Source organism: Pimephales promelas, chromosome 15, assembly GCF_988280905.1.
Source record: "Pimephales promelas chromosome 15, fPimPro1.hap1.1, whole genome shotgun sequence".
Classification (NCBI taxonomy): Eukaryota; Metazoa; Chordata; class Actinopteri; order Cypriniformes; family Leuciscidae; genus Pimephales; species Pimephales promelas.
The window spans coordinates 4,428,151-4,454,414 of NC_142783.1; the positions used below are offsets into that span (position 1 = coordinate 4,428,151).

General features: G+C 39.2%; 1 protein-coding gene across 1 annotated transcript in view; it reads right to left on the reverse strand.

Annotated features, from left to right (window-relative positions):
- Window positions 1-554: 554 nt before the first annotated feature.
- Window positions 555-26,264, reverse strand: part of atp6v1c2 (ATPase H+ transporting V1 subunit C2) — a 29,927-nt gene continuing 4,217 nt past the window's right edge. Inside the window, exons 2-13 of the mRNA XM_039655359.2 lie at window positions 20,475-20,542; window positions 11,207-11,292; window positions 10,716-10,778; window positions 9,979-10,091; window positions 9,779-9,870; window positions 6,512-6,610; window positions 6,359-6,427; window positions 6,034-6,126; window positions 5,510-5,597; window positions 4,399-4,496; window positions 4,182-4,311; window positions 555-703 (exon numbers count right to left, since the gene is read on the reverse strand). Coding sequence (XP_039511293.2) covers window positions 608-703; window positions 4,182-4,311; window positions 4,399-4,496; window positions 5,510-5,597; window positions 6,034-6,126; window positions 6,359-6,427; window positions 6,512-6,610; window positions 9,779-9,870; window positions 9,979-10,091; window positions 10,716-10,778; window positions 11,207-11,292; window positions 20,475-20,542 — 1,095 coding nt within the window. The 3' untranslated portion in view covers window positions 555-607. The remainder of the gene's footprint in view (window positions 704-4,181; window positions 4,312-4,398; window positions 4,497-5,509; window positions 5,598-6,033; window positions 6,127-6,358; window positions 6,428-6,511; window positions 6,611-9,778; window positions 9,871-9,978; window positions 10,092-10,715; window positions 10,779-11,206; window positions 11,293-20,474; window positions 20,543-26,264) is intronic.

Genomic DNA, 26,264 nt, shown 5'->3' on the forward strand with positions numbered 1-26,264 from the left:
AACGGAAAATCAACTTGAAATCAACGCATTGTTTCAACGTTATGAAAGCAAACCAATTTTGGATTTCATTTAGCTTTGAAGAATGCCGCGTCTGACGTTGGTTCAACGTTAATTCGATGAGCAAATCAACGTTGTTTCAATGTCATGAGAGACGTCGTTTCCACGTTGATTCAATGTCAGTTTGCTGTCTGGGATACGTACATTTTTTCAAATTTGCGAAAATGTAGGTTGAAGGATGTTTTTCCAGTGAGCCTGTTGGTAATTTTGTTCCAAGCAGGATTCGAAACTGTGTCTTAAGTGCACCTCTTGAGGCCAAGGGAGTGATTTTTACAGCACAGGTCAAACTCGCTTTTCTCTGTTACACACGCATCAATCATAAAAATATTACAATTTTATGGTTAACATGGGCAGTTGGTTAAAGGTTCCTAAATTATTTTCAAAACTTCACAGTCCTAGTCCTGTTTAACACAAAAAGTACAACAACTTAGTAGACATGTATTTCATCTGTTTGTCAGGGTTTATTTTAATATGCAAGATGCAAAACAGAAACAGAAACATGAGTGCCAATTAACTTCAAAAATTCCTGAGTACATTTCATGATTTAGCACTAACTTGGATCTACCAAATTAATTTTGATAGGATAACAAATTAAGGAGTAATATTCCTGCTGACCAGTGCTTCCGTCTGGGATTTCAAGCCCCACCTAAAAAGAGTGACAGCAAAACCATCACAACAGAATGAAAAACATTATTCATCTGCAAACTCCTCGTTTAATTACACACTAGCTATGTTTCCATCGATGTTGCAAATGAAACTTCCCCAAAACAGCTGCGAATAAAGCACATGTGTTTCACCCCATGTGTTCTAGAGAATAAAATCTTCACTTCCTGGGTACTTGACATGTCATGTTATCTCGACTTTGGATGCCTGATATTTGGGTTCAGTCATTCAAATACATCTGTTGAGTCAAATGCTGCATTCACACCATTTACCGCAATTACGAGATGACAATATGTGACATCCTACAGAGCTGGACCTGGACCTCGGATTTAGAATTGTGCATTATTATGTCAATACTAACAACACCAAAATGAATCCACAGTCGTCAAATGGTACAGCGAATACATAGTGCAAAATGGATCTCTCAGAAAAGACTTTAAAGGGTTGCGAAATCTGTAAGGAAGTGAACGCTTTTATCGTAATTACGCTAATTCTGACATAGTGGCACTTTGCACTGCCATGAATATTTAGTTGTGCGACCAGTAATTTTTTCATTAAATTTTTCCATCGTAATTTGTGCGCATGATTTCTTACCAAATAAAAAAATGATCCACTTCATTTGAGTGCATATGTTTTTCAAGCACAATTTAAGATTGTATTCCTTTCTGCGATATCCCAAAAATCACAGACAATTTCTTGGATGGAAACATAGCTAATGTTAGTGGGAAGTTCAAGAAATTGTTCACTTCAAAACAACTTAAATTTCAGTCTCTTCTTCACACAAATATGATGTATGGATTTAGAACACTTGGATTAAAGCCATGTGGACTAAAGTTATATTATTGAGTAAGGTGTTGGTTGCTGTGTCATTTTTGAAGCTTGAACATTTTAGTTCTCATTCATTGTAAAAGAGCATGTAGAAGGCCTATAAATCTTCAGAATTTCTCCTTTAGTGTTGGATAAAAGACATATGAGCAACTACATCATCTGGTTATAAAGAGCATCTTTCTCCTTTGTTTAATGTGTATGTTCCTCTTTGTGCTGTGCTGGAGTGGGTGCTGGTGAATATTGGATCTGCCCAGGGCAGGACCTCACCAGCCTGACTCTGGATCCAGAGCCCAGTTATTCATTCGCCTCTCTGAACAGACATGACACCAGGGCCCACTGCAGACAGAGAGCTTGAGCCTGCAATGATGCACGATTCAGGGGCAGGTAAAGAGGATTCAGCCAACCACTGTCCCGCAGCCCAAGCGCCCTGAAATGTCTGACCAGGTGCGTAAGCTGGCAACAACTTGTGCCACCATGGGAGTATTAGTGGAGTGTGAGGGAATGGAGGAATACCCCACCCACACTTATACTTCTGAGGAAGAGCTGCTGCAGACCTCTCAACATTATTTGGATTCGGAAGAGGACATTTCTATAAATCTCCTGAGTCTCTTCTGTTTCCGCCCATTTCAAAATCCCCTGTGTCTCCAGAGTTCCCACTTTTCTCCCCCACCTCCTCTTCCAAGATCAGGCAGTTCCTCTCCCAAGCCTCCGCTGGTTCCCTTTAGTTCCTAAGCTCCTCCTCTGACACCACTCTATTGTGTTCATTAGCCTCGGTTCTTCATGTCTCCAGCCCAGTCAAGAGGACCCCCTGACTCTGCCTCCAGCCATCAATCCCGTCACTCCATTTCGGCCCGTCGACCAGTTGGCTCTGTCTGGGCTCCGTCCTCCCTCAGCTCCATCAGGAAACATCATCCTTATGTGCTCCCTCATTCGTCCGGCTCCACCTTGGTGGCTATCTACCTACAGGCCATCAGCTACACTTCGTCCCTCCACCACTTCACCATTTCCACCCTCCACTGGGCTCCGGCTTCGTTTTGATCCTTGGTCAAACTGGCTCTACTTCAGTCCTCTGGTACCCTGGCTTCACCTCAGATGCTTGTCACTGCAGCTCTGCCTAGACCTCCAGGACTATCGGTGTCCCCTAGTCTTGTAAGCTCTCCATCTGCACCCTGGTTTCCTCTTCTATCGGCTCTATCGCGATCAGACGTTCCCCTTGTGTCAAAAGCCAAATCTCTACTGTGGTTCCTCCCTCCCTCCCTCGCCTCCACCATGGGCCATCATCCTGGCTGCACTTTGTTTCCCTGCATGGGTCCTCCTGCTTCCTTGACTCCTCCCACTGTCATCGCTGCCCTGGTGTCTCCTGCCACTCAGTTCTTGCCTTTTGCCTGCTCAATTGGACTGTTTGCTTGAGGATGCACGGAGTGGGGCATACATGAGTATGTTATGTTTTATTATCATGGTGTTTTGGTTTCCCTGTTTGCCAGCCTGCCTGCTTGTGTTCCCTAGTTAGTTCCCTTGGTCACTGATTACAGTCACCTGTCAAACATTACCTCTCCCCATGTATTTAAGCCCTGATTTTCCCTACTTCTTTGTCCGGTATCATCTATGTGTAACCTGGTTATGTTTCAATTGTATTCCTGTTATTTTTCTGCATATTCCTTGGAAGATTAAAGCGCAATTTATACTTCTGTGTCGAACTCACACCGTAGCTATGCTGTAGGCTGTGTGTAGCGTGCGTACCCTTCGGCTTACCCTGACGTGCACCTTTCCAAAAATGTAACAACGCGTCAATTCTAGGCGCACCGCAAGTGCTGTGTTTGTTAGAACCGCTCCCCACGTTTCACATGCTCCCTCTGCATGTGTAATTGCGCGTCAACGTGGAAAACAACACGTAGCCTATAGCGTAGAGGCTCTGCCGTAGATCCAACGCAGAAGTATAAATCAGCCTTTATGGTAACACTTTTTTTCTGATGGTCCCTTTTGAATATTCTGTTGACTACAAGTTACTTTGTAACTACATGTTGACAGTCTACTAATACTCTATTAACACTCCTAGTAGACATGCAGTAGACAACAGAATGTATTAAATGGACCATCAAAATAAAGTGAAACAGAATCTGACAGATTGTGACACTTTGATGGTCATTCCAAAATGTCTGTACATTCTGCCAAAATGTTTGTTTGTTATTTGTCAAGCAACAAACGAAATTATAATTGCAAATATTGCCTTATATAGGTTACATTTTTATTTGAACTAATGTTTTAACTGTGAATGCGCCTTATTCACGGCAGCGCCATCTTTGATTTTTAATGAGAATGAAAGCGAGGCTGTGAGGGATAGACTTGCATCTCTTCAATGGGTTGTACTGTTATTTAATGTGTTTTCGGATTGTTCTGAAAAATATCTTTCCAAGAAATTTCAGTTGACTAAAAACTCCCGACAATGTAAGTTGTGGAAAATTGTAAGTTGTCTAGAAGCTTTATTCAGCTTTTTACAGCAGATGCCATTGGAAACACGGTAAGTCTATCCTTTACAGCCCCACTTTCATACCTGTCATGGCGCTGCTCTGAATAAGGTCTATGACTGTGGAAATGGGAATTCAGGTACAGAATGAGAGAGAGAAAAATCTTACATCTGGTTTACCGGTCACAGCCGCTGGGTCGAGGTGTTTGAAAATGGAGTTGAGTTGCTGCCTGAGCTGCTTCATACTCTTCTTACTGGGCTGTAGCAAAACAGCCTGGAAACTGACCGGCAGACCGTACCTAACCAACAGCAGAGACACTGTAATGTTTGTGTTGATCTGTTTATATTCATATTTGATTCATTGCTTGTTCAAGAGGTTATTTTACCTGAGAACTGACTCAACAAATATCCGAAGGACCTTGACATGAATCCAGGCAACAAAGATCTCACTAAAGTTCACCTTCAGCCAACACACAAAAGTTCTCTGTTGGGACAAATAAAATTGTTGCATTGATTCTCGAGACATGGGATACAAGCTTTACCTGCCATTAGTCTTGAAAATAACCATAGCATTTCAAATGTTCTCTTTATCTGTATTTGATCAAATTAAGGCTATGTTTACACGAAAACGATTCTGAAGAGAAAACGCAAAAGTGGCGTTGTGTTATCACTTTTTATACTGCGTTTAGACGAGCGTTTTGGGTGGGAAATGCGTTTTGCGTGACGCAAAAGTGTGTGAAATTCAATGTAGTATGCACTCCAGGCGGCTTGGTGGCAATGTGGAGCACTGCCACACAACAACACTAAGTCCACGCGCCTGCGTACAACCTTCACTATCAAGCAGACTTTTGCATTTTTACCGGTTTTTACCCTGTACACAGGAACAACCCGGTCTCACCCCAAGACGTCATATAACTGACGTTTTGGGACGTCTTTTGACCATACGTCAATATTCGCCTTTTTAGGGCCCCCTTAAACGTCGGTAGATGAGGTTATGGGATCCTAACTCTACCCCATACCTAAACCTAACCCTAAACCTAACCCGTCACCTAACTGACGTTAAAGGTAAAGCGTCAGTTGTATGACGGCCCGGGATCGCCATCTACCGACGTTTAAGGGGGCCCTAAAAAGGCTGATATTGACGTATGGTCAAAATACGTCCCAAAACGTCAGTTATATGACTTTTTGGGATGAGACTGTGTTAACAGGAACGCGGCGGTGGAGCGTTTTTAAGATTTCCACTCTGGAGGGTGGTTTCACTTTTTTGCGTTTTTAAGCCCCCAAAACGCCATCGCCGTGTAAACGAAAGGCACATCCGATAAAATATTTTTACGTAGTCACCCGCGAGCGTTCTCGTGTAAACAGGGCCTAAATCTCTCACTATCCCAACCTGCACTCACATGAGATCAACCAATAGCAAACCAGTCATCCAGCCATCCAATCAATTCCCATGGATAAAATCAAGTCCCACCCTACATTTGTTCTTGTTTTACTTACATACAGTTCCTTCTTATCCACAGCGAGACGGCTTATCTCCTGTTTTTGCTTCTCGGCCTCATCCGAATTGTACTCCCGCACTGTAAACCTGTTGGCCAGCAGAGGAACAATAAGGACCAGATTGACTAAACGGCAAATTAGCTCGAGAGCACAATTTCAAAAAAAGTGCCGATGGGAGTAGAAAGTTCTGCTGTTGATAACCATGTCCAATTCTTTTCAGTGCTTATTTATCACTGGGTGCATGTCTTTAGTAAATCCTGACATTAGTTTTTTAACGCCAAAAGAGGGATTGTGCTGGCTCAAGCTGTTAGTAAATCTGGCCCAATGGGCACTCTAAAATAACGTGTTACCTTTAAACTGTGATACATTTACATTTAAATGCAATTGTCAGGCAGTTAAGTGCCCCAAAACACTATTTATTAAATTATTTTATTACACATGTTATTTCTGTAATAAGCACTCTTTTTTAAGGAAAGCTAAATTTATCACAAGGGAGAGTAGTAACACTTTGACAGTATGCTTACTTGTGAATTTTGGCATGGGCTTTGAATTCACTGATGACACTCTTAAACAGTGTTACTGTGAAAATCCCTGCATCTGCATCCTCAACCAACTTCCTGTCAAAACAACAGTATTGAGCAATGAATTCTCATGACTTTTCCAACAACTTTTTCAATCATTCATGAATGCTAAATAACATCAATAACATCTTATAAAAAAATGACTGGGGTATACATCAATTTATAATATACCAATCATTGTAATTAATATATTTATTTAACAATTAAAATTTATATTTTCATGTTTCCATTAAATATAAATTCTTCACAAACATGCATGGGGACCGACCGGCTGGAACGAGGAACAACAAACTTAGACATCGACTCATATGTCTTCGCCCATAGTGTATATGCCGTCCTATAGAGATACATATAAAAATACATTCAGAATAACTCTTGATGAGTAATGCATGAGCTATCTCCTCTCAGAGTTCACACTGACCTGGGCACCACAACTAGCAGTGTTGTGAGGTACTCTGAATTCAAAACCAAGTCCTCCTTCTTCACAATATTGGTCAATGCACGGGTCTGCAAGCTTCCCCTGGTTAGGTTCAGCAGTAGCAATGGTTATTACAGTTTCTTTGAATCTCACATAAACATGTCTAGGTCACTTTTAAATACTAAGAACCTTATTTTAATCTTTGACATTAAGGTAGGGATTTGTATGAAACCCTGAAAAAGGACATATCAAAATATGAGATGGAAGGAAAAATTATAAATCAATGCCCATGCATTTTTTTGTTTGCCACCTCCTGAGAGACTTTACATTCTGCGATCGAGAGCTCAACCTCATGCAAATAAAAGAAAAGAGAAGGCATTTCTCCTTGACACCCTGATCTTGCCCTCTGGCCTGTTCGGCAATGTGGTAAATACCATACAGTAAATATCTTTGATGACTAGCTGACCTTCAAAGACCACATTGCAAAGACAACATTGTGTCCCATTATTTTCTTCAGGTTTTCAGGGTGTGTCTCTACTTTTCCCGCCACCTTTGGTGATTCAGGAGGTGGAGGTGTCTGATAGGCCATTCGCCCCATCTTCTCTCATGAGTGAATCCTCACTTCAGTTAGTTCAGACAGTCCCTGCCAGTTCACTGCATCAGGGCCTCAAACAGACCGATGCTATCGGAAAAAAAAATCTTCTTCTGTCAGACTTTGTGGCAGCAGTGCAACTTCTGCCCAACATCTATCAGTGGGTCAAGAAAAAAGGTTAAAAGATTCAGTTTGCTTCCCATTCACCCTGTTTCTGAGGTGTTACCAATTAAGGTGTGCCAGATGGCAGATGAAAAATTTAAAAAATATTTTTTTTCTTCAAAAATGAGCAGCGTTCTCTCCAGACGAAAGGGGTCATAGAATATGTACCTCTCCCAGAGAGAGGGAGAGGCAGTGCCCAAAAAGGATAGGGGGCTGTATCCAAATTTAGATCTGAGGTTTTTGAAACCCTCATCTTCTGACATACAGATTCAAGATGCTTACCCTCAAACTCATATTGTCAGAAATCCAATTCAAGGATTGGTTTGTGACGATAGATCTAAAGGGATGCTTACTTTCACATTGAGATTCGGACAGAATACAGGAAGTTTCTCTGGTTTGCTTTCAGGGGTGAAGCATACCTCTGAATCATCCTTGCAGAGTCTTAAGAGTCATGTGTCGCAGGCTATAATGTTCTTCAACTTTGTAAGAAGCCTGGGTGCCTCAACAGGGGCTTGACACTAGAAGCATGTTGCTGTTGCAGGCTGGGGTGCAGTTCTCAATGGCCAACCAGGCCCTGGTCTATGGGGGGACCCTCATCTCTCCTCGCACATAAACTGCCTTGAGTTGAGGGCAGTGTTCCTAGCTCTGAGGGAACACTTCCTTCCAAAGCTGAGGGACTACCATGTTTTGGTTCATACAGACAACACTTTGGCAGTCTGCTATATCAATCACTAGGACGGGCTTCATTCGCACCCCCTTTTCAGGTAGATATTGCTCTGGCTGGCCGAAAAGTTGTTTTCTTTGAGAGTAGTTTATATTCTGAGGTACCGCCAGGACTGAGTTCACCTACTTCTAGTTGCTCTGTTCTGGCCGGTTTGCGGACTTGGTGTCTCTCCTGGATGGCATCCTTTCAGAGATCCTGCTCCGAAGATATCTTCTCTCTCAAGTGTAGAGGACAATATTTTTAATCCCCAGCCGGAGATCTGGAAGCTTTAGGTCTGGGCCCTTAGGAGTACCAGCTTTTTTTGTTGTTGTTTTTTTGGCTAAGGTCACTGAGACAATCCACAATTCTAGACCTCTTTCTATTAGGAAGTTGTATGCCCTGAAATGGCAACTCTTTGTAACATTGTGTGAACAACATGAGGTTAATCCAGTTAACTGCACAATTGGTCCAGTGCTGGAGTTTCACAAACGTCTCTCAGAATGGGTGTCTATGGCTACCTTAAATTTATATGTGGCCACTATTCCCGCTTTCCAAATGCCTTTGGTTAGTAGGGACACTATGGTGTCTCTGTTCTTGTGCTTTGCTGGACAGTTGAGGCATATCTGCTGGTTGCAAGTTCCCTCCTGTACTGGATTACTGAAGTCATCATGTGTAATGGTTTCGTCAGTTGGGGTTAGGGCCCACTACACAAGGAGTATAGCGCCCTCGAATGCTCTTGCTGTGGTGCATCTTTACAGGATGTTTGTGCTAGGATTAGGGGCTAACCCTCCTCTCCGCACACATTCATCAGGTTTTACAGTTTGGATGCAGATTTAAACCCAGGATCTTTAGTCATTCAGGGTGTACCCAAGTCCAGTCTGAGCTTAACAATCATCTGTGCCTATACACAGCATTGTAGGGAGTCAATATTGTTAATTTGGGTATGGTAACATTTGTATTTCAGTTCCCATAGAATCAACACCATGGCACAGCATCAAAGTTCGACTTCTAAGGGGAATGTCTCACGTTACGTATGTAACCCAGTTCCCAAGAAGGGAACGAGATGTGGCATTGCATTGCCACGTCTCAGTTAGACAATAAGAATTTGTCGACACACATTTTTGCTGTCTATTAATGGACTTATTGGCTCACTATGCCTCTTCATGACCAGTGTTGGGGAAGATACTTTTAAAAGAAAGGCATTTCAATATTGCGTTACTCCCTAAGTAACTAACTTTTTTTATGGAAAACCATAAGTGAAATGAATAAGCCTCTATGGCTCACGCAGAAGCGTTCCCACAGCTTCAATAACACAGTCTCATCCCAAATCGTCATATAACTGACGTTTTGGGACGTATTTTGACCATACGTCAATATCCGCCTTTTTAGGGCCCCCTTAAACGTCGGTAGATGGCGATCCCGGGCCGTCATACAACTGACGCTTTACCTTTAACGTCAGTTAGGTGACGGGTTAGGTTTAGGGTTAAGTTTAGGTATGGGGTAGAGTTAGGATCCCATAACCTCATCTACCGACGTTTAAGGGGGCCCTAAAAAGGCGAATATTGACGTATGGTCAAAAGACGTCCCAAAACGTCAGTTATATGACGATTTGGGATGAGACCGGGTTGGCTTCAACGCAAAATACGTAACTCCAGACATATTCCTCCGATCTCATTTTTCCTATCACTATGTCCTTTTAGTTAAAATAAACGTAATGAATTATGAAAACAATGCAAAAAAAGGTAATAAAAATAGACATTATTCAACAATATTATGTATGTCCCCATGTAAAATTCTAGATGTGAAAACTCACTCATTTTTCCGTTCAAAGCTTTGAATACTGGCTTTAAGATGACTGTAAGCAGCCCTGCGTGATTTCAACTCAGTGTCCACCTGCGAAACTTGCTAACACACACACAACCACCCACACAGACAAACATTTATCCGATAGGACATAAATATAGAAACAAATAGTTGTTATTTTTTAGAAAATGCTTTATATAAGGTGTATACTTTGGAGATGATCTCAGTTAGGGTCTTTATAGGCTGTGCAGTGGGGTATTTGGCTCTGTCCCATTGAAATCTGGTCACATACGTCGCCAAGTCCATTGAAACATCAGGAAACACTGAATCAGAAAGCAGTAAACCACAAAATACATTAAAGGAATATTATTGGGTAAATGTATCTGAAATAACATTACACAATAATAACATTTATAAACTGTAAAAAATATTTTCAAGATTTGTTATCACAACATATTTTCTTTTGTCAAATCAACTTTATAATAATTTATTTAGTTGAGATAACTTATTATTTTGAGTTTCTGATGGTTAAATTAATCTACTTCATTGTATTAACTCACTTTTTCCAGTTCAATGAACTTAAAATTTTAAGGCAACCAGGTTACTTACTTTAAGTTAAACCATCAATATTTTTTTACAGTGTACACAAATGGTCATTAATCTACACACTGTAGCTATCTCGAGTGTAGCCTGGTTAAATCTTCAGTCACTGTCTTTCAGTACACATATGTTTCCTTTTATTTCATTAATATTAGATTATCTGCAAGGACAGACTTAAAAAATCTAGGCTACTTTAAAAACACTTATGACTATAAGTGCATATTCAATCTAATTAAGCAAACTTCTTTCACGAAGGATGAAAGATATGCTTATAACTTTACACAGACATATACTTATAATAAGTGTATAATATTAGCACAGAAAGCTACTCGCAAATGTTAGTGTACCTTGTACGGACTGGCAGTACGATTTCAATGGTGACCGTTGATCTTTCTGGCTAGTCTTGTGCTCTGATGAGAAAATTGAAAAAAACACTGTAAATTGTTTTTTAATTTTTTTTTTTTGTCAAGTAAACCTTCACTTCTGTTTATCTAATAGATTTTTCCAACGTTTTTGAATTCACAAAATAAAAAAAAAGGTTATCTTAAATTTTGGAATATAAGTAAAACTCAAAAACGTTTTTTTTTTTTGTTTTTTTTTTTTATTACTACAGTGAAATACTATAGAGACTTTTGATTGACTGTCCAAAAAAATAATATTGCAAGGCAGATAGAAACCCTTCTATCAGGCCATGTTTATGTAATACTGTATGTAACTTGATCTATTGGTGAGCATGGTCTGGCTCAGAGGGGGTGGCCTTGTGCTAATGAACTCTTCTCTGCTTTCTTATGGGACAGGTTTCGCCGTTACAGAGCCTGTGTTCTCTGCATTCACTCACCTCCATTGGCCAGCATGCTCTCCAGGAGTTTTCCACTGAACTCTTCCATCACCTCACCCAAACACTGAGACGTCTGACGCATCACACTGTTATGGTGCGAGAGAAATTACAAGTGAATTGTTGGTTACACTTTGTAATAAGGCAAGGGTCTATACTTTACCATTAGTTAAGGCACAAGCTATCATGAATTAGCATGTTTAACAGCATTTATGTTCATTTATAAACGGTTGTGATGTGTGATGAGTGAAGTGTGCTTAATTGTATTAAAAGTGCACGTGTAGTGTACGTACTTCAGTTCTTAAAAGTATATTTTGTAACGAAACTTTCTGATAATATAGCTTTAACAAAATAAAAGCCACTTAAGTGAATGTTCTTAACACAGTTACTCTTTTTAAAAATTCACAAATGTTTTACTTAAAGTACATTTTCAATAATAATGTTTTAGCAATTTTCTCATGCTTCAAACTTGAATATTATTTATATTATATTATTATTATTATTTTACTATTCAAAATTACATTTTAAGTGATTGACAGGTTCAACATAGAAATGTCAATAAAAATTACATTAAAGAACATTTTAGTTTATCATCATATAAATTAATTTAGAAATTAAATGCTTGTCTGTACATTCAGCAGTACACTAATCATATTTCACAGATAATATGAAATGATATTTAAATATGTACTTAAGTCCTTCTTAAAAACGATCTAAAGTTAACAACTTATTGTATTTAATGAAATAAAATGTATTTTAATTGAACTTAAGTACTATGTTTTAAAAGTATTATAAAGTGTACTTTAAAAAAAATCTGATTGAAAATATAGCATAAATGACAATGAGGACATGTAACAATACTGTTTGTAACCTTTAGCATTGAATTTCCATTTACCTTGCAGTGGCAAAAAAATATCTCTCAGTCAGGATAATGATAATGAAACATTAAAATCATGCCACTATTAGAACTATGACCAAAAAATTAAACCCAGCACCTGAACCCAGAGTAACCTTGTCTGGAAGTCATTTGAATGGATATCGTAGACTGTAAGAGAGAAAGGAGAAAAGGAGAGGGCAGTTTCCACAACACATAAACATTGCAGCTGAGACAGGAAGATTTGTGTCAGCTGGCACCTGAAACTGGAATCGACTGGATTGGGTGACTCAGTGATAATTGTATTACAGCAGCTTGAGTATTTCCCCGCAAACACTCAGAGGTACACGTGCTATAGAACAGAACTGTCTGATCGAGCAAGACAGACTTTATTCGGGATAGGAACAAGATATGATAATGCGACGAAGGGTGTCCCACAAACTGACAGTTGTGTATTTTTTTTTTTTGTGTAAGCTTATACCCTCCTATTATCTTTGGGGTCGATTTGACCCCGTTCAGTGTTTAACTAGCTCTAAATCCATGATGAACACTTTTTTTGTTTCATATTTAATGATTTTGATCCTATTTTGATCGGGCCAACTGGTAAACATAAAATTAAGATGATGATATTGTAGGATTACACATTTATTTAAATGTTTCATTTAGGTTCCAGTACAATATATAAACCAGTACAATTAAACTGAAAAAAGTCTAGTAGACTGATTTGAGAGGTATAAATGAGCAGATTACTGAGACTTGTTGTCTGTAATGGCTCTGGGAGCCCCTGGCTCAGTTTAAATAGTTATGCTTACATGCTTTGTTTCAGAGTGTCTCCCCCTCGATATAACCCCTCTCCATTAAGCTCTATAATAATGTGAAGGTATAGCTGAAACAATCAGGCTGATTGGATTACCATCTATACATGACACTGTTATGCTGATGAGATCTGATGAGGGAACTGCTGGTAACAAGCTGAATCCTATGCTTCATTTACATGCTGTGTTTCAGAGTGTCTCCGCCTTTATGTAACTGTTCCCTCTTGTGAGGTATATGAACCAGAAGCGGCTGGTCAATTATGGGTGCTGGGGTGCCGCCCCTCCTACGAAGTAAAAAAAAAAAAAAGTTACACACTAGAAGGACAGGGAGGGGGTGGGGATATTTTTGTATGCCAGCTTAATCATGTAGTTTTATCCTCGGGGCGCTGAGATAGAGCGCCCTCGCTATCTAACCAATGAAGCTCTGATATGCTATTAAAATGTCACTAAATTTGCTCAATTCAACCACTGACGCGCAGTGTTAATTCTCTGATGGGCGCTTTGCCTCACTGGGATGGTCAGTGTTTCGAGGCCGCAAAGGCCGGTCTGATAAAATGGAGCGTAGCCTATATTTGCACTAAGTGTCTATGTTCTTAGCAAAAAACACACCGGTCAGGGAACAGCTTCAGTGGTGTAGGTAGTAGAGTGTGTAGTTCGTGAAAGAGCTTTTGATGCGCTCGGACCCGAGTTCGAATCCGCCTTTTGTCGAACGTATGATATGTAAAATGAATAAACTAACATGAAGGTCTCTACAGTTATATTTTGCCTATGAACTAAATTTGAAACCATGATATGTTTTTTTTTTTTTGCCTTCATAAAACAGCACACGACTTTAAGAATAGGCATCCTGTTTTGCTGAGTGATTTAGAGAAACGTGTGCACTTTGCTCATGCGATCATCATGGTCATCTGGTGTTTTCTCCTAAATAAAAGCTCAAGGGTTTATTTCTTGCAAGTGTAGAAATAAAGACAAATGTATTTGAATTTTCCTATATTATAGCGTAATGTAGACTAAATTATTCTTTTGAAATATTCATTTTCATTTATATATACCTACATGTATAGGCTATATGTATTTTATGTCATAGGAATAATTATATAAATCATTATTACATTATTATAATAATTGTTTGGCATCCTAAAACACCATTGACAATGTAATGTAGACCAAGACTCTCATAATTAAAAAGATGTTTGAGCCCTCTTTATTGTCCTGGTACAAATACATGCTTTATCTTTGTTTAACGAGCAGTTCATGGGTTGAAGCTTTTCATTTTGATCTCTCAAAGAGCATGAGACTGATGCATTTAACCTTAAAATGTAAAAAAAAAAATTATTGCAGGGGAGCAGTCAGTAAAAGTCAGTAAAACATAAGATTATCTTTTAAAATCGATTGAACATGGAGCAGTTTTTCCTGTGAGTGAGACTGGAAAACCCGTAGTGGATGAAATCGGAGTGATAACAGAACGCTTAGAGTGCAGAGAGGAATGTGCTTTGTCTCCAGTCCTGGTTTTGCCTCCGTGCCGTTAGGAGCTCAACATCTGTCTCGCATGCACGATCGCTCTAGATTAGAGGATATTTTAACTAATTTGCGGTAGAACTATATTGTTGTATTCCCTATTATAATTAGAATTTATTGTTATGTGTTTGCACTTTTTCTATCTGGACACGGAGAACAAACATTTATATAATAAACAACGTCATTATCATTACCTGTTAATCTGTTGATTTATACATGGCAGTTCAATTAATATTGTATTTTTAGACCATTGGCATTAAGTGGCAAGGAGCATGGCCTGAGGCCTAAAATGCACCAGAATGCAGGAAATCACTTCTACGAAATTCAAAATTTGATGGCGCACCAGTGGTTGCGCAAGATTGTCTCTGTTGAGGTCAGTAAGCTGGGCTGAGTTGAGTGGGGGACAGAGGGGGGTGACTCTGGGACACCAGGGTTACTGTCGAGCCCTCTTGAGGTGTCGTGGGCTAGTCGACGAAACACTGAGGACGGAAGGTGCCCACTCTAGAGATGTCCCCTACTCGGCTCAATTCAGAGGGCTGTCGTGGTGGTCCCAACCCTGTATCACACGAAATACGTTCTGAGGAAACTATTTTGCAAATCGCAATTACGTTACATGCCAACATATAAGCAGTGCTATTACGTTGGTCCTTAACCTAATATGTCTCATTGTTAATACGTAGGTTTAATACGTTATTTTCAAAGATATGAAACGTACGTTTTTGTACGTTTGGATAGATGCTAAAACGTATAATATGGACGTATTTGCAACATTTAAACGTAACCTTATTACGTTTTTACAGCTACAAAACGTTAACTATTTACGTATATTTCATATAACGATATCTGTATACTTTCACTTTTAAAGATAAATGTAACAAGACCCCTTAATCCTACTCCAAAAACCTAAACATATTTATTTTATACAGAATATAAAAAGGATAAAACGTAATGGACAGAGATGTGTAGTTAAATGAGTTTTAGCATTAAAATATATTTTGAGCCACTAATCCTACTCCTACCCCTAAACCTAACCATAACCATTCCTTAAAACTAACGTAGGCTAACACAATTATGAAGAAAAAAAAAACATAACAGACAGACAAGTATACATTTCACAATAATTTATTTATTATTATTTAGTTGATGTATCTATGGCAACCAAATGTCACTGGTGAGACAAACGTGCAACGAACGGACGGTCAGATTATGTTTTGGAAGGGGAAAAACTGATCAGAAAATGTAATGAAAAAGTAACAGAAGTTGTAGAAATGTAGTGGAGTAGAAAGTAAAATAATTGCTGCAAAATGTAACGAAGTAAAAGTAAAAAGTATGCACTATTTATTCTACTTAAGTAAAGTAAAGATACGTGAAAAATGTACTTAAGTAAAGTAACAAAGTATTTGTACTTCGTTCCATTCCACCACTGGACGAAGCAGGTGAGAGCCAATGAGCGTTTGATATCACTGCCGTAAAACATGTCGTACCGCTTCTTGAAGGCGCTTTTTTGGAATTTCAATTCATCACCAGCGCGGATTTGACGTTTGCGGTCGCTGCTGAGAAATGAAGATGAAGACCACTGGATAAAAGGCTAAATTTGGATCTGTTTCTTGCAAACAACGTATGGATTCTAGGATTTGGTTTACATCAAGCTAATAAAATTTATGTCTTTTGTGAATGTATCAGTAGCCTATGTTGTATTTTATTGGAGAAAATGATTTTTGTGTAAATATATTTATGAGTAACGTTGGCCTATTATATTAATAAATGCGAATGAAAACTTAATTGATATGACAGTTGAATGCAATAGAGTCAAAACTTTAATGCCACGATTAAGCATAAATAGTAAAGAAACCTGCTTTGGATGTATTATGTTCAGGACAAACGTAATAGCACTGCAATAGTATTAGGTTAAGGACCAACGTAATAGCACTGCTTATATATTGGCATGCAACGTAATTGCGATTTGCAAAATAGTTTCCTCAGAACGTATTTCGTGTGATACATAGTTGGGTGGTCCACTAGGGAGACCAAACTGTAGTTGCAGCCGTCGTGTGTGCTGACGCGGCAAGTACACAGCCGTTAACGCCGGACAGAAGGGGAGTCACACGACTATATGGAAAGAAGCGTAAATGGATGCAGGGTTGCCAACTTTTGAGTTTTGCTTGGAGTGATATTTGTTGGGAGGGTTTTTTTTTATATGTTAAAAACTGTCCTTCTTTCTGTGGTCTTGGTGCCAGAAAATTGATTACATGGACTTGACACACATGCACACATCACTACCTGATTATGCCTGCATTTAACATATTTTAATTCAGAATGCTGTTGTGTAATTGTTTCCCCAAATATATGTATTTGTCTGTTTGCTCCAACATGTTCGATTCGATTATTCTTTTTTCTTTTTAAAATAAAACTTCACAACCCAGTTAATTGCAGTTAGAATTACCTTTTATTTCTTGTAAGAATTTCCCCCAAAACTTTGTTTTGGCTGTTGGTCTACTAGTCTCATTCTCGACCATCAAATAGTCTGTCTGATTCAAACAGGTTTTTGTAGCATTTGCATACCCCTAATTGGACTGAACCATTAGTAGCTTTGTCTGGGAGAAGGGGAATAGCAGCTAAACAATTTTAGCCTTTTTAATTTTTTTTTTTTTTTTTTAATTTCTTGTGTGTGTGGTTAAAGCTGCAGTCTGTAGCTTTTTTGGGTTAAAAATTATCCAAAATACATATTTGAGAAAACACATAACAAGCCAGTGTTCAAAACTCTCTACTTGCCATAGCTCGATTCAAAGCGGTAAGTTTGTAATAATGTTTTTAATTCCAGTGGATCTGGTGGATTTCCACGAGAGATTCGAGCATGTCTTTGCGTCACTACGTTACATCTACACACACATCTGTTCACATAAAGAAGGAGTCTTGGCTAGTAGGAGTGTGAAGATGTTGGAGTTGGAGATTTATAGCCTTTTCTCACAGCACTTGATATATTTAAACTTATCAATTTGATAGCGGATCCAGAAAGGTTGAAACGACAATCACCAGTGACAGATTCACCCGCTGTAAAATGCAAAAGACTTCGTTCGGACTTCGAAGTGGCTACAGAAAAAAGAGACTGCAACCAGACCCATGCAAAAAAAAAGGATAATTTTGGAAGGACATTACATGTAGTCACGCAATGCTAATGTTGTTAACATTAACAATTTGAGAAATAAAGTATAATTTGCATGGTTTTGCATGATATAAGTGATTTTTAAATTTAATCAGCGCGCTTCAATGCAACGTCAGAACCAGAACAAAAGTTTATGTTACTTGTTCAGATAACAAGTAACATAAAATGATTATGGTCATACTTCCAAAAAGAATAATCTATGATTCTGAATGCCAGTATCCACACCGGGCGTGGTGATTGACAGCCACACACCCTCCTCAAACGTTGTGTTTATCCGCGCTGTGCCGTGCCGAGGCACAACTCACGTAAAGCTGATAATTCCGCGAATGACTGCAATCGCAGATTTCAAACAGAGATGGCGACAAAGAGGAAAAACTGTATGTAGCGAACACAAAGATGAAGGAACAAGTGTATTTTAATATAAGTCTCAGGCGACAGGAACACAGAAACATCTACATACCATTAACAAAGCATGACGAACTGAGCAGAAACTGAGAACTTAATTACGGGTGGTAATAAGGTGAACACAGCTGTATGGTTACACAGCAAATTAAAAAATAAATTATTTTTCGTTTCGGTTCGAGGCTTCCGGTTCGGTATGCATACAAACCGAACGATTGCTTGGACCATTTTTCCTGCCGGCAAAATTCGTGCTGACGCGGCCAACACAACGTTGCGCAACATCAAATGGCAAGCGTAATGAAAGCAGAACGAAACTGCGCTACTCGTTATGTGCTTCACGGATCGTTTATCAGTTCGGACCAGCAACATCTGTGCAGCGCGAGCCGATCTCGATCAAGCAACACTGTTACCACACCGCGCTAAGAGATTCGGTAAAGAACACATTTGAATTCGCCACTGAGGTAATAACATCGCTGCGAGATCTAGTAAGAAGCATTCACATTTCTCCGTTATTAACCGTAGATCTCTATTAGATCAAACAGCGCTGTCATGGAAACCAGGAGAAACATTGTGCCGTGAATGAACTAGTAATACTTTCATCCACAGACCAGCAACAATTACCATGGATTTAATATAGTAACACTAACTGGAACCAGTTTGGCTGGAATGGTGAAATGCTTTCAAGTACTTCATACATCTTTTTACAGCACTTCAAAATTCAAATATTCTTTAAATAAATATAAATGTTATTTTTAATATGATGACCAAAACATTATTTGTTCATCCTTCAAAGATGACCCCCATTTATAAACCTGAAAGTTTCAAGATCTAGGAAAACTCACACTTATTTAAAAATATTTTTTCTTTAAACAAATAGGAAATTTCTCTGGCATTTCTTTCTTTTTGCTGTATCGAAAACGTACCGAACCGTGACTTCAAAACCGAGGTACGTACCGAACCGTGATTGTTGTGTACCGTTACACCCCTACTCTCAATCCATCCTAGGTGTATATGACATTCTTCTTTCAGATGGCCTGGCTTTTCCAAGCTTTATAATGGCAGTGATTGGCTGTATATACAATAAGTCCATCAAAGTGCACCCATCCATGATAAAAGTGCTCCACACGGCTCTTGGGGGTTAATAAAGGCCTTCTGAAGTGAAGCAATGTGTTTGTGTAAGAAAACTGTCTATATGTCAAACTTTATCAACTAAAATATCTAACTTCCGGCAGACTGTTACGGATATATGGACACAGATACACTGTACGGACTATTGATAAACAAAGGATGTGATGAGGTGAGTAGGGTACTGCAGTCCAAAGGGTGATAGAGGAAGGTACTGGAGACTGGAGACTGGATGATGACATCCACATAAAGCCTAGTTCACACTACATGATTTTATGTACAGTTCACAGTACATGACTTGCTCTCTGTGAAATCAGGAGTGTTGTTGAGCTGTTCACACCACAAGACACAACGTGATTGATCCGCATCAGGAGGTAACGTACTACACGAGTTGACAACAACTCTGTCATCCAACGATTTTTACCTTGTCTACAAACCACGTTTTCTCACGGAAAAATCACGGGATAAAACGAACCGGAAAAGACGCAAAACAGCACAATACGCAGCGAAGACGACAAAGAACACAACATGCGAATATGGACGTCACACAGAATTTTTTTTTTTTTTTAAATTAAAAATTAGATTTACCCGGTGACCTCAAGCCATGCCTTGCTCTGATTGGCCGTAGCTCATGACATCACGTGAGGTTGAGTTGTGCGACAGCTCTGGATATCTAGCATGCTAGATATTTTTCTGGGCTTGGCGAGCGTCTTTGATGCGATTTTTCTGCGAGCATTTTTGATGCACACGATTGGCGAGCGTTCATCGCCCGCTAATCCCCCGCGATTTGCACGCTATAACACCCTGTCTCTTTCATTTTCTGCAAGTAGTCTGCTATACTGGTATAAAGATGTCATCATTGTTTTACATTATCAGAATTTCATCTTACATTTTGGCCATATAAATATCCAGAACTACACCAAATTGCACATTTTTGCTCAGTTTGGGTATCTAAATAATTTTTAGGTGTTTTTTTCCCCTTCGAGTTTGAGCTCCATATTCTCATTATAGTCTATATGAGCCATAAAGAGTTAAATATGATACTTTAACATGTAATTTAAAAAATATATTTTTTAAGATTTTATTTAAAGGTTCAATAAACTGTTCCATTTAAAAAAAAAAAAGTAATTTCATGTGTCAGTCTTTACAAGGTAAAATAACATTTGGTGATGGCAAACCCATTAACTAAACATGTCATTATTTGAATCAAACGTTAAATATTTACAGTAAGTTACTAGTTGTAAATTAGAGTCAAGGGTGAGCATATTATTATACTCTGAGCGCATTATAATATAGAAGAATGTGACAGTTTATTAAAGAACACATGATGCATTCATGCTGAGACAAATCTATTTTTAAAGCAACAGTACTTACCCCTCTGTATAGGTGTCCAGTCGGGACAGGTCATCAGAAACTCCCAGCAGCACATCCAGTGTTCCCACCTTCATAATCATCATAATAAAGAGTTACACAACCTACACCAACAGGATTATAGACAACTTAACCATAAAGGATTTGGTTTATCATGTTGAGGCTTTTAACCCAGATGGCCCATTTAACATGGTCCCCCAGAAATGTATATGACTTAAACCTTTAAGAGGTCAAACATTTAGCCCATATATACTTTTACAATCTGAAGCTGAAATTACCATTCTGAAACTGATTTTGAGAAGCGTGCTCCTGAAGAGACTTTTCAATGAAGCAGGGAATCCAACACCTGTAATGATTCATAGACTGACAGTACCTGACTCACTGGTAAGCTCTTTTTGTTTCCGTAAATTCATATGGAACAACTGGTCACTACCTAGAGTCATGTTGCAATTATTCGTAAGTAGAACTTGTGCTTTCCATTAGGACTAAGGATTAGTTCAACCAAAAATGAACATTTCCTGATTATTTGCAGGCCATCCAGGATTTATATGAATTTTTTCTTTTTTTCAGCCATAGTTTATTTTAGCCTGGTTCAACCAGACTCTAGTTCATTTCATTTCCACATAGAGTCTGGAACCGCTCCATTGAGAAACGTTTCCTTCCTTGTAGGCGGGTTCACTATTAAAGTTCAAATCTATTGGATCTGCCCAAAGTCACTCACGATCTGCCATAGCCAATCGCTAAGGGGGTGTCGTGAGTGACGTCACGCGCCGAAATGGCTGGAAACAAGAAGTCCGAATGATCAGAGGATTATGTTTACAATAGGATTTCAGTCAACGAGAGCTGCAGGTTTTGTTAATCTAGGAACAATTATTAATGCGAAATGTATATTTGACATGAAGGACAGTGATATATACATTCAATGGTGGAAGCTGTGTCTAATCATTACAAATACGCCGCTGCGGTCGTTTTATGATCTGCCGCAAATGCTGTAGCAGCTACAGTGAATGATCAGTCTGTCTCTATCTGCAGATGTGTAATAAACAACAATTTTTCATATTACGTCTTATTGTTTCTTAATTACCTTAATTATGGTCTTCAAAGTATGTGTTTGTACATTTTTATGTGGCATTTTTTTTTTTTTAGTAAAACAAATCAACCATTGCCATCTAAAACTGAAAATCAAATATCTTCAAAGTATGGTTTTTCACATTTTTATTTATGACAATTATTATTTTTTTAAAATCACAACCAATTTGTATGATTTACAACATGTAAAACTGACACACCAACCTCCTGCACGAGTGCACAAATGGGCTCAAAATGTTATATTCATCACTAGAATCAGTAAATATACAGTTGGGAATATGAGCGACTGACATGACTCCTGAGCGGATCCTCAACAATAGTTTAGCAGCCAGGACTCGGGGCTTCCGAACACCAGGCTAAACCCTCCGTCCAAAATGTCACGGTCATCGTGCACGAACTGCCCAGCACAAACTTCCAAACTTTCTGCCTCCTTCACTTGGTCCTCAGTTATGCAACAAGAGGTTAGACGATAACAATCCGGCTTTAAATTCTGTATATTCGGCCGTTTCTTTTCCAACAACGGACCGAATAGCTTTTCTCACGTCTTTCTCCGCTGCCATTACTGCACTCAAACTGACGCACTACATCAACGTCATCGTTCTCAGCCACTCCCTCTATTCGCTGATTGGTCCTACAAAAAATTGATTTCTGGAAACCTAAGGATATGGAGCGGTCCCAGACGCAGTACTGAAGGAAAATGAAATTGAGCGGAAGTGCGTAGGCGGGCGCAGCCAGGCTACCATTTAACATGGTCCCCCAGAAATGTATATGACTTAAACCTTTAAGAGGTCAAACATTTAGCCCATATATACTTTTACAATCTGAAGCTGAAATTACCATTCTGAAACTGATTTTGAGAAGCGTGCTCCTGAAGAGACTTTTCAATGAAGCAGGGAATCCAACACCTGTAATGATTCATAGACTGACAGCACCTGACTCACTGGTAAGCTCTTTTTGTTTCCGTAAATTCATATGGAACAACTGGTCACTAACTAGAGTCATGTTGCAATTATTCGTAAGTAGAACTTGTGCTTTCCATTATCATATTATATCAGCTTCTGTTAAAGGATTAGTTCAACCAAAAATGAACATTTCCTGATTATTTGCAGGCCATCCAGGATTTATATGAATTTTTTCTTTTTTTCAGCCATAGTTTATTTCCGACAGTCCAAAATCCATATTTAGACAGCTTCAAATGGCTTCACAGGTCCCCAACCAAACAAATGATCTGCCCGACATGTCAGATTCTGACTCATCAGTATTGGGTTTGAGGAGATACGGCCTTTTAAAATCCTAAGAATGGGAGACACTAAGTTTACATGATGCAGCCAATAACCCAATTGAAAACCGGGATATTAGCAATAACCCGGTCGGGAACGCAATGTGAACACAGCCAAAAACCCGAATATGCTCATATCCCGGATTTTAAAAAACGGGATATTATACCACGCATTTTTGGTCATGTTAACGCGTTTTGGCATATCCCCATAGTGATTTGTGCTTTGCACATGTTCTATTCGCAAGGAATCTTGGTCTTTTGAGTTGAGAAACTTCTCAGCGCATATAAAAATCCACGTGCAGTATACCGGAAGTAAACATGTCGAGACCAGGTGAGACACAGCACAGCATACTTTTGCGAGCTCAGTAACGTTACCAGCATCAAAGCGCAAACAAAGGCGATCGCTATCTGCCCCGAACTATTCATTATCCGCGTACTGCTGCTGTTGTTGTCTTTGGATACAGGAAGAAGAATCGGAAATGACACATTTTGCGTCTTAAGGTTGTCCGTACGTCTAGACGCTAACCGTTTACATCGGGATATTGCAATTCCATGTATAGCCTACAGGAGAAACTCTCTCTGCTCACGCATGTAAACGGGTTATTCCCAATGTTTCAGAAACCTGAATAGTGACCTTAACCCGACCATAACCCGAAATTTGGCTGCATGTAAATGTAGTCACTGTACAGTCTAAAGGGCCCTATCTTGCACCATCATTGTGGTTTACATGAAGATGAAAAAAATGAATTACCCATTTTTAAGGCTAATTGTAGTAGCCTACTGGATCAGACCTGTTTGCCCAATAGTGGCAAGAAACATACGTATATAATGTTTAACCGACGCTGATGTGCGGGGGTTTCTCCCATCCCCATACAACGTCACTTCTCTGTCTTTCACTTCCCTGACAAGAACGTCGGTCTCATCGGCTGTGAATGCTCCTGGCGTGGCCTGGTTAACCCGCCGTTATAATAACAATCCGTCATGCAACATGCGCACCTGCTCTTAAAGGGTATGTTGGATGGTGCTCGGATTGGTTTATTTCACGTTACGCCCAAACCACACCTATGAATAATGAAGCTACTTCAGACCAACCTCTTTTAGATTTGCGCCAGGCACAAGAGGCATTTATCCCGCCGGGAAATTAGCAATAGTGCCGGGACCCGCCCACAAAGTTACTTGCGCCATGCGCTTTAACACTTGCGTTTCAGATCGTTAAAATAGGGCCCTAAGTGTTTTGGAAACCTGCTTGGAAACAATCAATATTTTCAGAATTCATTTTTGTTCCAGTGAAACTGAAATGACACAAGATTCACTAGTAAAATTGACACTTCAACCTAAAAATAATATTCTTCATTGTTTGCTCATCCTCATATTATAATTATATATTTTATATTATTAATATAAGAGAAGATATTCTGAGAAATGTCTCAGTCAGTGATTTTTGTTCAAACAACAGTCACTAGACACCAAAAATTCACTGGGCTCGACAAAATACCTTCTTTTGTGTTCCACAGAAGAACTGAAGTCATACAGGTTTGGAATGACATGAAGGTGAGAAAATCATGAAAGATTTAAAATTTTGGTGTGAACTTTTTAGGTGAAATAATACAAAGGGGTCCTATCATGCTCATTTAGGTGTTCATATGTTTGTTTAGGGGTCTACTGGAATACTTTTATATAATCTAATGTTGTAGATCCAATGTAGATCCAAATGCAGCTTCATTAAGAATAGTCGTACACGCAGGGTCGAGAATGGGCAGACAGGACAATGGAGAATAAACAAAGGGAATCCAAGAAACAGGCAGAGGTCAGGGCAGGCAGCAATAATCAGAGTCCAAGAACAATCCAAAAGTCAAAAACAGAAAAACAAACACGGGAAACCGCTCGGAAATGCAGACACACAGTACAACAAGACTTAGCAAACAGTGAATGTGAACACAAGGTATATATAGACAGACTAAGAGGATGAGACACAGGTGAATGCAATCAGTGAATGAGGTACAGGTGAATGTGATCAGTGATGAGTTCGGGCAGTGAGTTCTGGGAAATGTAGTTTGTGAGTGATAATAGTCTTATCTGGAGTGCCCTCTGCCTGCTCAAAAGGGCACTCGTCCGTTTGTCTGTCTGTCTGCTCTGTTTTAGGCTGCATCCGAAATCGCTTACTTCCCTACTATATAGTAGGCGAAAAACAGTATGTCCGAACTCACAGTACTCATAATAGAGTAAAGGCCATTGCACACTGAGTCCGAAATTTTTGTATGCGTTTTTTCGTGTTCGTCAGCCTAAAAATTCGTCACGCACAGAAACCTTGCACACTGAGTCCGATGCGTATTTATTAAACCTAAGCGGAAAAAAAACGCACAGAAATACAAAATGGATTCGTCAAGCAGTGAGGATGATTTTGTTGCCTTCTCTCTTATTGAAAAGAGAAGAAAGAGAAAATATTGGGATACATCCAATCCTGAAATTGTGCAGAGAGGAAGAAGAGTTCCACCTCCTTATCAAGGAGTTGCGAATTTATACCGAACGATTCAAAATTTACTTAAGAATGTCAGTGGGACAGTTTGAATTGCTAGCGATTATGGAGCCACATATTAAAAAGAAGATTCGTGAACCAATCGATCCTGAACAGAGACTGGCAGTAACCTATGTCTAAGTTATGGACACACACACAGTCACACACACAAGCGCTGGGCAGACAGAACAGCTGTATAGGCTACAGGTTAAATATTGTACCCAAATAATACATTAGTTATCGAATTGGCTGCTCAATCACACCTTAATCGATCCGAAATTTTGATCTGATTGAAAGGGGAGATTTATTCCTTTTCTAATCTGATCAAGAGAACATAAACACTTGATCGAATTGAAAACCGAAACTGAAAGGAACGTGCATGTATGTAACAAGCTCCCCCGAGCCCTGAATTGTCAAAAAAAAAAACAAAAAAAAAAACTCTCAAAATGCTGTCTGTGGATGCGAAAAACGCAGAAAATCGAACCCAATCCGAACTTTTTTATGACGGACGAAAGTTTTTTCGGAAAAAATATGAATGGTAGTCAATGGCGAGAGACAACTTATCTTTTTATTCCGTCTAAGCTGTGCCCTGAATTACACAAATTATGTTTGTCAATTTAAAAGATAATTCTGAAAGTCAAAAACTTCACAGTTTGTCATAAAACAGAAGAGTAACATTTAGTTTTATGTGAAAATCGCTGTGTGAACTACATCTCCCGGGAAGCGAAACGAGATCCACTGCTCGTGTGTGTGCAGTCTGGTACAAAACACTCAGGTAGGACGGTGTAACATTACGATTATAACGTAAGACTGTAGAAACAATGACAGACAGCCTCAGTAAAGTTAGCTTCATTCATTGAGAGAAAATGTGCGCCTTTGGGGTTTGTAGTCTTTGTAATTACGTATTTTC